The sequence below is a fragment of the Indicator indicator genome, chromosome 19, assembly GCF_027791375.1.
Source record: "Indicator indicator isolate 239-I01 chromosome 19, UM_Iind_1.1, whole genome shotgun sequence".
NCBI classification, from domain to species: Eukaryota; Metazoa; Chordata; class Aves; order Piciformes; family Indicatoridae; genus Indicator; species Indicator indicator.
This window is the reverse complement of record NC_072028.1, coordinates 1,215,917-1,231,328: the sequence shown is the minus strand read 5'-3', so window position 1 is coordinate 1,231,328 and position 15,412 is coordinate 1,215,917. Positions and strand designations below refer to the sequence as shown.

Genomic DNA, 15,412 nt, shown 5'->3' with positions numbered 1-15,412 from the left:
GAATGGACGGTGATTATGTCCTGTGAGGGCAAGCAAGCATGACTAAGGCCATGGGCAGTCTCCATAGCAGGACGCAAGAAACTTCTTTTGGCCAGAAGTGTTACTATCTGAAATATGTCAGAGGACTGGAAGATGAGACTACAGAAGAAATCAGATCCATAAATGGAGTATTAATCATGAGTGCTTGCACATCTGTTGTCTGTCTAACCTAAGGGGCTCACAAAGTGCCTGTTGTGACTGGAATCTTGCAGGGTCCGTCCCAACTGATATTTGTGGCACAGTGAATAGCTGCGTTTGCAGCGAAGAAGAATCTCAAAAATGTTAAAGAGCGTTTTACTGCAGATTTAGAGTGAGAAATGACCTGCGAGTCTGCAGAGCAGTGTTAGGCAAAAATGCTTGGAATAGTTGTGCCTAGCAAAGGCAGCCCTTCGAGTACAGTGTGTTGTGTCCGCCAGAAGATGGTGCCCTACAATGCAGGCGGTAGCGGCAATCTGTAGCAGCTGTGATGAACTGCAAAGGAGGGATTTTAAAAAACGTGTCAGAACAAGGTGGTTTGCAAACAAATGGCTCGAGCCCAGGTACACAGTAATGGCCAGACCTTGGATTCCTAAAAGGTTGCTTATACTTAAACAGCACAAGCTAACATACAGGACCCAAACAAGCAAAACAAAGCCATAAACCACACAGCAAAGAAAAAGAAAGAAATTCAGTCACTCCTCCCCAAACAAAAATACTCCTCAGCATAATTTTTGTATGAATGTCACAAGGGTTTTGGTGTTTGTTCATTTGGCCTTAAAACACGCCAGAGTAGTAAAAAAAATATATTCCTCACCAAGCAGTTTTAAAAGTAGAAATCAGAACAGTAAATCCCTGGGTAATAATAAATCTTATTTACCTTGTGGAGTTCATGGGATTATTTAATTGGTTTCTCCTTGGAGACAAGGAGGGAAATGACAAAAACCGAACAAACAGGCAGCATGTAACTCAGTAAGCAAATCTGCAGAGCAGGTTCAAACTGGTGACTGGATGGAGTGAGACAAAGAGCTGCATCCTGCCTTGTGTCAGTGAACCCAGCTCTGTTACAGCATCCTCCACAGGTCCAGGCCCTGGGATGTTTGGCATTGTATTCAGTAGGTCTGGAGTTTCACCAGTGAGTTCTTAGAGTCTCTGCTTTGTTAGTGATAAACCGTCTGCAGCTCAGGGAGACAAAATCCCCAGCTGCCAGCCCATCAGGTCTCCCTGTCTGCTGGCTTGGGGAGGGTCTTCTTGCAGACACTGGCAATTAGCAGAACCAGGAGCTGCTGCCTGTGAGGCCCAGCCAGCTGATATTCACAGATCAATAACTCCACCTGGCCTTTTTGCTCCCTTTAAGTCACAGACAAAGGAGTTTATTTAACAGAGGCAGCTGGCTTTCCTTAATGCCTGATTTACTGATAGGCCACAAAATCAGGTGTAAGGATTACCACATCAGATGAAGAACTGAAGTTCAATTTTTATAACCCTGATAGCTCTTGTGCTCTTCCTTGCTGAGGTGAGTCCGATTTGCAATGTATGCATTTTACTGCTGGTTAAAATGAAGCAAATATATTTAAAAGGAAGCAGGGACAAACCCTCAGCATTGCCAAGCTGTAATTGCCACTACTCTGGGTTTTCTTGTATATAAGGAGAAAGATGAGAGAACTTCTCCCAGCAACAGCAGCTTGAACCCCACACGTTGTGTGTGCACAGCCCAGCACGTACAGCGCCCCAGGAGAAATGCAGCAGGGCTTGAGTCTGCTGTGTACCGCTGCAAACTTATTTATTTCACCCATGTGGGCTACACCTGTGGCTATGGCATGGCTAAATGTGATGTTCATCATGTGTATGCCAGAAGTGGGATTTGCTGGTGAAGAGCACGTGGAGTATTGCTCTTGCAGCAGGGCTGAGACGGGAACACAGCACAGGGACAGCTCTGCTGGGCCTGGCTCTCAGGATTTACTTCCTGAGCCTAGGCCTTCAGCACTACAAATGAGCGACTTTTATCATTTGGGCCACACTGCTTACTAAAAAGGGCTGTTCCCTCAGATTCCTAAGATTCTCCCAGTCCCCAGGATGCTTTAACACCTTATATACCAAGAGACTTACAGCAGAAGCTTGCTACCTGCTGGCAGCAGAAGCAGGATGGCATTGTGCTGGCTCAAAAGGTGGAACAAGGGCAGATCTGTGGCTCAGGACAGAGCTACAGAAGGACAACAAGCTCCTACTGTAGTTTAGGATTCTGACTTCACACAGTTCCTGCTTTAAAGATAACTATTCAAAATGCTTCCTTGCATGGCCACATAGCAGTCTCCCAATATATCCTACCTGCTCTGATAGCTTAATAACAAAGTTATTATCCAATGTTGTAAAATTGCTTTAAAAAAACCCAAAACACAAACAAAAACTTAAACCAGAATAAATTATTCTCTGATGAACCAAGTTCCCAGATTGTCCATAAGCCTTTCCTAGTTTCTCAGGAAGACAACTTTATAAAGATGGGCAGTAAGCAGCTCCAAGTCAGTAAGAGGATAGCTCACCCCAGGGCAGGCCTCAGGAACCACTGAAGAAGGAGCTCTGCACAGATTCACCTGAAGGGAGCAGCCCCCAAGACTCTCAAGTGCCCCAAGAGAACTTATTGCAGGAGCTCCAGGTGGGGTAGATGAGGGCCCAAGTCAACAGTGATTTCCACATGCCCTGTGGAAGGAAGCTCTCTGTCAAGTGGCAGGGACCTGTCCATGCTACATGGGTAACTGCACAGTTTGTGTCTTTGCTGACAGCTTTAGCAAAGTGCAAGGCTTGAGTGGGGCAGGGACTTGAGCTGCTGCTTTGAGCCTTCTCATGGCACAGCACACTGGCTGGGGAGGCTTTCGCTGCCAATGCCCCACGCTGTGCTGGTTGGAGCAGTAATGATACCAGGGTGCACCACTTCGAGAGGTGCTTCTGACCATCACACACCTGGAGGTGAAATGGGACTTGTTCCACAAATGGCAAGGTGCAGATGGTAACAGCTAGATCAGGAGACTGTCAAAGAGGGTAACGTGAGCAGGTTAAAAGAGAGCACTGAGCTCCCAAGGTTGGATTCATTTGCACACTCATGTTCACACTGACAGTGGACTCCCTCTCCCATCCCTAATAATTTGCTTTTCATGTCTTGCTCTGAACGCTAATGAGGTTTGTTGGCTTTTTTTTGTTGTTGCTGCTTTTCACACCTGCACGTACAGAGAAGCAGATTGCCAATCAATTGCCCTCCACAGCTGGAGACGTTTTTGAGTACACAGTTGCTTTTAATGTTTAATTAGCTATGATAACAGGATAAAACGTTCTTGGCAGGGCAGAGTGCTCACAGTTCAAATTTGCAACACATTTCTCTCGGCACCTAAGGTCTAGGGACACCACTCAGGTAGTCGTTAGGGATCTGTGTTAGTGTTTCTGCCATCAGCACAAATGATCGTCAGGGATTTGCAGCTTAGGTGTGAAAAAGCTAACTGCAGGCTGGGGTCTAGTATGGGAGGTCTCAGTTCAGCGCCGCTTTTGAAGGCGGTGTTTCCTGACAGCTTTTTTCATGTGCGTGCAGATGTAAACGGCAGGCAGCGCTGGGTCTTGTTTGTTAGTGGATCAAGAGACGAAGCTCTTCTGAAGTTGCGCAGACGGTAGCGTGCTTCTCTCAACTCGTGTCGATCCACAGGGTGCTCCAGGCCATGATATGTTTATCGTATCTCTTAGTATTGCATTTTTAAAACTACATAAAGGACTACAAACAATTGCCAGCTGCTGTGCTGAAACACAGGTCCTCCCCGTGGAGTCACCGGGCCGGTTCTGGGGTTTTGCACAGGTGTGAGTCATTCGTTGCACCGGGGTCGGTCCCGTACCCCCGGCCACTGCAGGCACCACCGACAACTCTGCTGCTCCACGGGGCACTCGCCAGCCGCAGCCCCGGTAGGGGGGCGGACAAGAGCTGCCCCTTATCCCGCGGCAGGACGAGGCCACGGGTCCAGCTAGAAAGTTCTAGTTGGGGACGAGAGCAGCAGAGCCCCCCCGGAAGGCGGGAACCCCGAGCGGCTTTTTACCGCCCCCCGCCCGGGCAACCCTCTCTGTGTACGGCTTCCCTCGGGGGCTCCAGCAAACCCCCAGCTTCCTGGGGCGCGGTGACAGCCTCGCCGCCTCCCAGTTCGCCGCGAGCAGCGTCACGGCCAGCCCCGGGCAGGGCTCGGTGAGCGCTGGGCTCGGAGAGGAGCTGCCGACCCCACCGCCGATCAGCGCCGCGGCCGCCCTCTCCCCGCCTGACTCGGTGAAAATCATTGTTTGGCTCCGGCATTAACTACATTCCAGCGGGACGCAGCGCCCAGTCTCCTTCCTCGCATTCCTGCCCCACACAAAGGAGTCCCTGCCTCGCCGCGCCCCGCGCTCCGCTCGCCGCGCCGCAAAGCCCCTCCGGGCTGGCCGCTGCCTTCGCCCCCCGCCCGGGGGTGCGGGCCGGGCCGCGGTCCCGCTGCGGGGCGGCCGGCCGGGGACGGCGAGGGCAGGGAGCTGCCGAGCGCAAATTCCTCCGCGCAGCGCGCCATTGACTGGACCGAGCAACTTATTTAAGGCTGGAAAGTGACACAGGGGCTCTTCGTCTGTGCTTGCCGCGCCTCGCCGGGCGGACCGGCAGCACCGAGGGGATGCCGCCGGGGTGACTGCAGCCTCGCCTCGCCGCCGCCGAGCAGCCCTCTGGAGAGGGAGCTGTGTCCTCCGCTGCCCCGCCAGGACCGCGGGAAAGGGATTGATTTTTGGGTGGTTTTGTTTTTTGTTTGTTTGTTTTGCTTTTGTTTTGTTTTGTTTGTTTTTTTTTTCTTTTCTTTGCTCCGGGCTGTGCTTTCACAGAGTTCGCCGTTCCTCCCCCGCCCCGCGGGGTTTCGGCCCGAGCATGGAGAAGTACGAGGACATGGCACTGAAGGCCACCAAGTTCATGGAGGATCTGTCCCTCTACGAGCCCTGCCCGGAGGGTCTGTACGGCCGGGGCGGTCGCCGGGACCTGGCGCTGCACCCCGACCTGGAGGAGACCAAGCGGGTCATCGCCGCCCACATGACGGCGGAGCAGCGGGGCCGGAAGATGAACGGCACCGCCGCGCCGCCGCCTGCCGAAGCTTTCCCCGCCGCCGCCGCCCCCTGCGGTAAAGCCTACCCGCCCGCTGCGCCGGCCGCCCCGCTCCGCGCCGCCAACGGCCGCGCCGCCGCCGACCCGCCGCCGGCCGCGGCCCCGCCGTGCTGCGAGGAGGGGCTGTGCACCCGCTCTGAGGTGGCGCTGCCCTGCTACAGCGGCTTCACCGACAAGGGCAAGCGCTACTCGGCCGAGGGCTACCGCTACGCCGCGGGCAGCGGCTACGAGGGTGGCGGTTACGTGGCCAAGGGTGGCGGGCGGGGGCCCGGCGGCCCGGACGGCAAGTACGGCGCTGCCAGCCCGCGGGCCAGCTTGGCCACCTCCTCGCCGGGCCCCGCGGCCGAGCACGGCAAGTTCTCCAGTCCGCGCTCCAGCCTGGGCGGCGCGGCGGCGCTGCCCTACGAGAAGTTCTCCAGTCCCCGCTCCAGCCTGGTGGTGCCCGGCCAGGAGAAGTACGGAAGCCCCCGCGCCAGCCTGGTGCAGTACGACGGCGCGGCCCTCAGCCCCCGCTCCAGCTACGCCAGCACGGCCAGCGACACCAGCAAGCACTCCAGCCCCCGCGCCAGCCTCACGAGCTACGACGGCGGCGGCAGCAGCAAGCCCAGCAGCAACCGCACCAGCGGCATCAGCATGGGCTACGACCAGCGCCACGCCAGCCCCCGCTCCAGCACTGCCAGCCAGTACTCCTGCACCACCAGTCCCCGCTCCAGCTACTCGGACTCCAGGTACGGGCTGCCAGGCAGCGCCGAGCCGGAGGGGACGGGCGGCGCCGGGCTCGCCCTGGCCAGTCCCCGCTCCAGCCTCTGCGGCCCCGAGGGCCGCGTCGCGCCGGGCGCCGCCGTGGTCAGCCCCCGCTCCAGCATCTCCAGCCAGAGCTCGCGGAGCTCCCGCGGCTCCATGAGCGCCTACCCCGAGCTGCAGCTGCCCTCGCCCCGCTCCTCCCTGCTGGCGCCGGGCCTGCAGGAGGACGGCGTCGTGCCCGAGCTGGGGGACGTCTACCACAAGATCCATGCCCAGTCCCCGCCGCGGCACGACCAGCAGCACCCGGCTGTCGTCCCCGAGGCGGGCCCCCCCTACGCCTACAGCCCGTCCAAAGGCTCCGCTCCGACGCCCAAATTCAAGCTCCCCTACCAGGTGACGCCGTGCCGGGAGAGCGGCCCTAGTCAAGCGGAGAGGCGGCTGGAGGCGCTGACGCTGGAGCTGGAGAAGGAGCTGGAGATGCACATGAAGAAGGAGTACTTCGGTGAGTGAGCCGCTGGGCCGGGGAGCTGGTGGGGAAGAGTGGCTGAGGGGTTGCGGTGCGCTGGGGCCTGTGCTGGGGGTTCGGCTACGGAGGAGGGAGCGTGTGATAGTAGAGCTACTCTGGAGCAGGTACTTACTGCAGTCTAGCTGAGGTGTCAGAAGCGCCTCCACTTGTTCCTGGCGTTTGCTCTCTCCCATCTGCTCTTTACACCGTCTGCCAGGACGTGTGGTGCTGCTTCTTCCACTTGCACATGGGAGACTTGTCCGAGGTTTAACAGTAGCAGTTTGTGCCCTTGGGTTTGCGGTGACTCCAGTTTGGTTCCCCACCTCCTGGGCTGCTGAAGCTTTTCCGATAACTTACAGAATCATACAACTTGCAGCATCCCTCAGGCCGTGGCGCTTGTGATCGAGCTCTCAGGCCGTCTGTGGTCACCTCCCCAGATAGCGAGCGGGGCTGTTGAAGCAGCTCCTAGTGCGGTGCTCAGTCAAACCTTTGAGCTGTCTCGGGGTGCCCGTGGAGTCCAGCGCTGGCACTGCTTGGAGGGCACGCTCAGCACACTAGGCTGGGGCTTGGTGTCCTCCTTGGTATGAGAGTTTAGGGAAGAAGAGAGCCCTTGCTGACGCTAAACCAGCCTGAAGGTCATCTGCCCCAGTGATCTGGGCAACTGTTGGACCTGGGCAGCCCTTCGGAGCAGTTTGTCCCGTGCATGAAGGAGCTGTGGGAGCTTTTGCCTAGAGGCATAGAGGAGGGAGAAGGGAACCTAGGAAGATGAGGGGCTGCGGATGAGCCAGCCGCCAGCAGTGGCCTTCGAGGGGACAGCGATCTCTGCTTTTGTGTGCGGCCTGATCACTGGGGAGAGGCTCCCGGCATGCTCTGATTTCTGACCAATACGTGTTGCTGAGGATGGAGACACGTATTGCCTTGGTGGTTGATGTAAACACAAGGATTCAGGTTGCTTTTGGCCCAGCATTAATGAGCCCTGCATGGAAGTGGAGAGTTGCAGGGCTCCTTGCAAGTGTCTGGGAGAGGCTGGTAGTGAAACAGACCTGGGCTGATCAGTGGAGGTAGATGAGTGAGAAGTCCACTCTCGCAGGAGGAAAACCTTTCTGTGAACTGCAGTGGCATCGCTTCTACAAGCTCATGTGCCTAGGTTAAAGAAGTTGAACAGAGCACTTACTCTGCCTTCTTCCATCTCATGTGGGGCTTGAGGGTCATCCACTGCATCATCTGCAGGGTCTGGCACTGAGCATCGGACTCCTCCCCAGCTGAGGCCAGGAACGGTTTTCTGTGTGCAGAAGCTCGTTAGCACGCTAGCTGCAGGAAGCACTGCCTTCAGAATTCCTGTGCTGCACAGTGTGAGACTGTGGAATGTGTATGTAGGGGAAGAAAGGAGTTAGTGCTGTCCTGAGTCTGTGAGAGGGGTTGCCAGTGGCTGCAGAAACTGGGTGTGGAGCCTGGCTTCTAGAAGCAGTCCTGGGGATTCTGGGCTGGGCTTTTATTGATAAGAATTGCCTATTGCAAGCATCCTCACAGAATACCCTGAGCCTTGGCAGATGTGCTGTATAGGGTCAGCAGTGAGCTTGTCCTTGTATGCCTAGAGAGTGCCTACGTGCCAGCTGCTCTTGGAAGTATTTGTTGTCAGCAGCACAAAGAAACACTGCTGGGACTTGTGCCCTGGAAGCAGGTGAAACCCAGAAAATGGGAGTGGTTTAAAAGAGAAAGTTGATTTCTGCAAGTTTTTAAGGAAGGGTTTGAGAAATCCTTGTGGGCTTGATCCAATGTTTCTGGTTCACATCACCCACAGAGGTGAATGCTGGGCTTGGGCTGAGCGAGTGTGGGAGGGGTTGGCGGGAATGACTGCGGGATGATGAGTGGGAGACAAGGAGGGGAAGAACAGGATGAGAAGTCTGCAGTTTAGCTCAACTTAGCTGAAAGAGTCTTAAACAACTAAATAATAGAAGGAAGCAAGGGGAAATGCATAGTATGGCATAGCAGTTGGCACATACTACAGCTGAACTCTGCTTGTGTGTTAGGTTTGGTGTCTGGCACACTCTGGAGGTGGTCACAGAGTGATTTGTGATACCCAAGGAGAAGTGTTGAGCCAATAGTCTAACAAGGTAGAAGGAACAGAGGACATGGTTTAATGCTCCTTAGTTAGATGAGCTCTGTTGTCTAGTGAGTGAATGTTTATGTGAGGACATTGGCAATTTTATTGTGTTCCGTTGTCTGTGTGTCCTTTCCCCCTCCAAGAAAAAAACAAACAAACCCCAAACCAAGGCAAAACAAAACACACATATATATACATATTAAAAAACAACCAACCAAACAGAACCAAAACACCCAAACCCAAACAAGCAAACAAAAGAAGAAAGAAACCTGCCCTCGTTGTGTTTGTAGGTCAGCCTGGGAGTTCCTCTAACCTTGGCTGTGCTGGCAGTCCCTGTCTGCTCTCCCATACCTCACTGCCCTGTTTCAGGAGGAACCTGTAGCCTGGGGCAGATGAGTACATGATGGAGGACATATGCAAGGTCTGAGCCTCAAAGGAGCTCTGGGAGAACCAAGCAGTGTTATGTAGCAGGTCTAGGGGACTGTCAGCAGTTTCTGCTATGGACAGCTCTGAGCAGTGCTGTGCTGGGAACTTCGCTTCGCTGCCTCACCACCTTCACTGACTCCTTGCTTTCAGCAGGCTTCAGGGCATCTGTAGAGAAGGAAAGCTCTTCCACAGCTGATTTAATCTGACTGAAAGTGACATGTCACAAAAAGGGTGCTCTGCATCTGTCCTCCCCTGTTTGCACTGCTAAGAGGTAGCACCTTGCCACTTCAGGTGCTCTGCCTGCATGTTGAGTTCACTGATCTTGTATAAAAGGAAACTTGCAGAAAAGGAAGGGGAGAGGGGAAGAGTTCTTTGGGGTTGGATTGGTGAGCTGCTCCAGCTCATACCTGCTGATGAGGTGGCTGGAGCTGACCTAAGGGAGAGGGCGCAGACAGAGGGCTTGGGAAGTCTGGGAATTGTTCCTTCGGTAGCAGCCTGCGGCTGGTTTGGGTAAAGCTTTATTCCCTTATAGCTGCCCTTATAGCTATGCAACCCCTGCCCAAACTGCTACATCCCTCTGAAGCTCCCTGTCTGTCCCCTGCTAAGGTACTGACAGTTTAGTGAATATGCTCGGTTTAGTGGTAGATGCTGAGGAGGGAGATTAAAAATAAGTAAATAAAATATTTCCACAACGGTTCCCAGCTGAACTTTTGCAGAGGATGAGGTGAATTGGCAAAGTAGCTTCAGGGGTGTTTGAAACTGAATGCTCATCTTGAGATGCTGTCGTGTTGAACAGTTGTGCTGAGCTGGCACTTGTTTTTGAACAAGATCTCTCTGTGTGTCCTGTGGCTCTGCTGGTTGTCAGAAGTGGAAGAAGCATCAGTGGAGGGGTGCAGGCAGCAGCTGCATGCTCTTGGCAGCCCCTGCTATGCTGCAGCCATCACCCAGCAAGAGCTGTCTGCTCGTTTTAGGGTGGTGAGATCCTGTTCAAGAAAGTAACTTGTCTCACTGTCTTGAGCTGAAGAGGAGATGGAAGAGGCACTGTGAGATGAGGAATGCTGAGGGGAGTGTGGATTGTTTCCTGGCTGTGCAAAGCCTAGAGAGGGGACAAGCAAATCTGCAGCCTTGCTGGTGCCTTTCAGCACCCCCTTGCAGTCCCCTTCATGAAGGTGTTTTTCCCCATCTCTACACGTAGGCTGTCTTAGGTTGTTCAAGGAACGTGTGGATGTGGCATCTTGGGACGTGGTTTAATGGCCACGGTGTTGGACTCAATGATCTTAGAGGTCTTTTCCAACCAAAACAGTTCTATAATTCCTCACCCTCGTATCTCTTCTGTCTGATATGCAGAATGCAGCAAATGAATACCACCTCGGTGAGAAAGGAGCGGTCCTGTCAGGGAGCTGTCATCTTCCCTGCCTTCTGCAGGCACTTTGCATGACTCTTCTCCATCCCAAGGCAAGCAACCCTTTCTCAGCACCCTGTAGGAGGTTTACCAAGCAAAGCAGAGGTTGGTTGTTGCCTCAGAATGATATGCAGAGTGTGGATTCTATTAATAACTATAGTCATCTGTCTAGCAAAAGCCCATTCTTAGCTGACAGGTAGAGTTGACTTTTGAGAGCTCCTGGATCTTTCCAGAAAGCTGTGGGCTGGTGACTTTCAGACAGCTGCTACTTGTCTTAGGAGGTTTCTGATAGAAGTTTGGGGGTATGATACAGTGTTGTCAGAGGTTTAATTGTTACCCTTCCCTGCCATGGTATGGTTTGGGAACTGTATCTGTGCGTCTACCCCTGGGAGTGTTGTACCTGGCTGCTTTTGAGCAGCAATGTGCCATGGGGTGGGGGGAAAGGGGTGAGCCACCCAGCTCTGCAGGTCTGAAGGAAAAGAAATCGTTCACATATACAGAATGTGTGCAGAGAAGGAAGTTTCCAGGGAGTCTGTATCCTTGTGGAAGGGATGCTGGTTTACAAGGGCAGAGTGGAGCCCCTGTTGGGGTTTGCTTTGGCTGCTGTATGGCATGGCAATGCTGAGCAAGTTGTTGGATCTGCTTGGTTTTTCGGGCTCTGTCACGAGCCCCAAGCCAGGGGGCTCCTCAGGGAAGGGGTCTCGGATTCCTAGAAGTAACATCAGGCTTTCAAACACACCCTTTGCCCTGTGCCCACCTCCCCCCCCAAAAAAAACCTTCCTTGGTCAGATTAGGCCCCATGGGGGTGGAGGTCAGGGAGACATTTTAAGCAAGACTCAGAAAAACTTGGTTCCCTAAAGCAGAGTTTAACTTGTATTGGCAGCTGCTTCCCTTGCTGTGTGCCTGAGCCATAGCAGAGATCAGTGAGTGCAGCTTGGTCTTAATCCCTCAGCAGACACTGGTAGGTGGTGGCTTGTGAACTGGGAGCGAAGTGTTCAGTGGACTCTGGCTGCTGTGGGAACTCAACCCTGTTGTGGAGGAACAGGTAACTGTCAGAGTAGTTGTAGTTATGAGATGGATGATTCTTTGTGGGAAATTTCTCTTGAGTTTGATCACTTTTTTGCATTTAAAATGTGCAAATGACACAACTTTGTGTGGTCCTGCTGATGACTTAGTGACAGCAGCAAAGGTACCTGCCCAGGCTGAAATCCTTAATATCCATGGTTAATAAAATAGGATAAAAATGGTTTGGCTACAGCCATGTGGATGTTGGCTGTCTAGAAAGGCTTCTCAAAGCAAGAGAATTTGCCAAATGCTAAAATTATTACTTAAAAAAAAAATCTGGCCAAGGAGTTTTCAGCTGTTTTTTCAAAAGGGTTGTTCCTCAGTGGCAAGACCAAACAGCAGCATTGAGCTGCTTTACTAAAACAAACACACACAAATCACAGAAATTGAGTACAGGCACAAACCTGAACATTAGAACTTCCATCTGAACGTGAGGAGGAGCTTCTTGAAAGGTGACAGAGCCCTGGAACAGGCTGCCCAGAGAGGTGGTGGAGTCTCCATTTCTGGAGAGATTCCAAACCTGCCTGGATGTGTTCCTATGTGACCTGCTCTAGGTGATTCACCTCTGGCAGGGGGATTGGACTGGATCTCCAGAGGTCCCTTCCAACCCCTGCCATTCTGTGCTGTGTCCCAGAAGCTATCCTAGGGCAGTGCTTCTCAGCATGTTGGCAGAGTTAGGAGTTGGGTTGGAGACCTAGGAAGGTGTCCCCATTGGGCACTGGCAAAGGATGTAATCCTGCAGTGGTGCCCAGTGATGGCCAAGTGCTTGGGTAGCTGTCTTTGCTGAAGGTGTTGGGGTCCTGTGGGACCCTGCTCCACAGATGCCCTGCTGGGAGAGGAGGTGCAGCCACTCTTGTGGTGTCTCAAAGCCTGCGCTTTGTCTTGCAGCTTGCCAAAGTGGAGTGGTTCTGCTGTCAGCAGTAGTGTGTCCAAAATAGTTTCTTCCTCTGTGGCTGGAGAAACGTGGTGTCTCCTAGAGGATAATGTGAGGGTTGATTTATTTTAATTTTTATTTTAAATGTTTGATTTTTTTTTTTTTAAATACCCATCCTGGACAAAGTGCCTCCTTTCTGGCAGGTCTGGCAATGTGTGCTACACAGCAAACCTGAAGCAACAAAAAGGAAGAAATGCAGGAGTGTGCTCAGAGTCTGAGAGTTTTATTATGAGCTCAGAAAGGCTTGGTATGGAAGGTTGCATTCACCTACCTGAGATGTTCAAGTCCTGACAGGATGGAGGTAGCTGGGGCTGTGATGTGGCATTGCTTGGAGATGTTCCAGGGGTGTGACTGCTCCTCAGACTGGCAGCAGAATTCCTGTTGGCTTGTTTAGGAGCAGGACCAGCCTTCAGCTCTCAAAAAAAAATGAGCAGATGTGCTAATGATCAACCACCAAATGTCAGTGTTTGGCTGGAGTTTCATGGATTTTTAATTTTAAAACAATAATCTCATCTGTGCTTGTCTCTGTAAGGGATTTTGTTCCCTTCTTCCTCTATTGGGGCAGATCTGTGTGTTGTGATCTTTCTGTTAACCTCACTACGTTAACTCCCTATCAGCATGGCCTTGTTTGTGCCATGAGACAGAGGAGCACAAGACAACAGCAAGTTGTACATCTCTTCCAGCTGGAGCGTTTCACGTTGTCTGAGACTTCGTTCCTTGTTTTTTGGAGCAGTTTTAGTGAACCTCTCATGCCTCAGTTATGTGTTCCAGCAACCTTTTAAGAAAAGGCCTATGACTCATTAAGGAAGAAAAACCCCCAGCACCTCAGAGCACAAACACTTCAGTGCTCAGCTGAGAACTACTGTGCACAGAAAACATGTGGGTGAGGATTATTGCTGGTGATAGCTGTTTCCCAGTTTGAGATGTTGGAAAAGTTCCTTTCAGCGGGTTTTGCACAAAATCCTGTAGCCATTCGGGTTAAAGCCTCTTGTGATTCTGTGGTGGTGCACATGTGCTGACAAGGGCAGCTCAGCCCTTGTCTTGCCTTGTGTGGCTGTGAGCCCTGACCCTCTGTTGCTGGGAGAAGGGGCAGTGGGGGCAGCTACTGCATGCCTTAGGGGAAAGTCTGTTGGGCTGATGTGGTTGGTGCTGCCTCTTGGGGTTGTGCTGGTGTGGGGTCTGCTGCTGGCTGCAACACGCTGCCTGTGCAATCTGTGCATGCTTTGTTTCCCCTGTGATGGGTCTTGGAGAGCTGAGTTCCTCCAGGTGCCTAGGATGAGAAGTCAAATAAATGGCTTTGAAGAGGGATGTGATTGGGTTGAAATAACAACAGAAATAATGACAAAGCAAGCCAACAGGATGCTGGGTTGCACCAAGGCCATTACCAGCAGAGGTTAAGAAGTCATTGTCCCATTCTACTCAGGGCTGGTCAGCCCACACCTGTGGTCTCTCCCAGGCAGGGTGACACCCTTTTGTGTTCTGGTGGTCACTGCATAAACCTTTCCCCTGTGCTGCAAGCTCATCCCCAAGTGTGTGCAGTGCAGGGAACTGGAATCCCATGAGTACAGCTCCCAGGCTGCAAGTTGGGTGTTTGTGCTGCACTTCATCTCCCTCAGTGTCACCTTGGTGCTGGCAGACCTAGCCTGGTAGGTTCCAGGGGGCATTGGGTAAGGCCAGTCCTGAGTGAGGGTCTCAGACTGGCTTGGTGTGGTGTTGAACTCGAAACTCAGGGCCAGGCAGCTGTGGCTGTCCCCAGTTTAAATGTGAGCCATTTGAGGCTGGTTTTAGTGTGTGTGGAGCTGCAGAGTGCATGCAGGGCACAGCGGGCTGCGAATCTGTTAGAAAGGGATCTCTCACAAGGCAGGGAGCAGAAGGATTGTGTGTTGCTGTAGTCAGCCAAGTGCTGCCCTGGCTGAGCTCTGATAGCTGAGGTCTCTGCTGCTGTGGCTTGGTTCAGTTTCCTTGGCCTCTGCAGACAGGACGTTGCCTTCAGCAGCGTTGGAGTGGGACCCTGGGTTTGTGTTTTGTCTTTGGTCCTGGTGAGAGATTCCTGCTCAATCCATTTGTTTGGGACAGGTGTTGAATGATAGGAAAATGATCACTGGGGGAATGGTTCTGAGCAAAGGGACAGTGAATAGATTTTGCCACTTACCCCTGATTCCCTCTGCTCACTAAAGTGTGCTGCTGGCCCCTGCCCTGCCTGCTTGCCGTGCACATGAAGGGCAGCAGGGTTACACCTTGTGGTCTCCGTGTGCTCTGTCACTCCTGATTCACCTCTCCACAACTGTTAGTTCAGAGAGAATGTTGATTTCTAGGTTTTATTATAATAAGAAACACCCCACACCTAGAAGCAAAAGGTATTAAAGCCCACCATCAGCTAAGACAAAGCAACTGTTTATAGCAGGCAGTGGAAAGAGCTCTCCCTGGCAAAACGTTGGCTCTTGCAGTGTTTCCCTCTGTGTTGCGGCAGTTGCCATGCCATAGCCTTCAGCATCCCAGCTCTCAGGTGTGGATGGGGGACAAGGCAGGAGTTTTGATGAATGGCTAATAACTGTTGCAGCCTTTTTTTTTTTTTTTTTTTTTTTTTTGCCAAGCAGTTATGTGAAAATTCTCTGCAGTTGGTGAGTTGCCCATTTTTAATCAAAGCCACGTTTCCCAGATCCAAACACTCAATAGAAAACAGAGCTGCACAACAATCAAGTGTGTTAGAGTCCAGATTTGGAGCTGGTTTGAGAAATAAGCCTGCAGTTTCTGAAGCGTAGGTCAGTAGCTGGTTTCCTAGAAAGTGTGTTGGCTTGTGGCTGCTCCTGGCTGGAGCAGGGCTGAGCCTCTGTGCTGCAGCCCTGTAAAGCACCAGAGTGGTTCCCAGCAAGTGATGTGCCTGTTCCAGTGGAAAAAGCCCTGTGGCTCAGGGGCAGACCTTAGTGACTTGGGAAAAACCTGAAGGTATCTCAAGATAACATCCATACGAGGTATTGGTAACTCATTACATTTTTATTTTGGAAATCTGCCAGGTCCAGAGCCCTGTCATTCATGCCAGCCCACTTCAGGTCATGGGGGCACGTTTGACTTGTTTC

The 15,412-nt window shown here is 52.6% G+C and overlaps 1 protein-coding gene across 1 annotated transcript in view; it reads left to right on the top strand.

Moving 5' to 3' along the window:
* The first annotated feature begins 4,924 nt into the window (after window positions 1-4,924).
* WTIP (WT1 interacting protein) overlaps window positions 4,925-15,412 on the top strand; it is a 71,337-nt gene continuing 60,849 nt past the window's right edge. Inside the window, exon 1 of the mRNA XM_054389822.1 lies at window positions 4,925-6,401. Coding sequence (XP_054245797.1) covers window positions 4,925-6,401 — 1,477 coding nt within the window. The remainder of the gene's footprint in view (window positions 6,402-15,412) is intronic.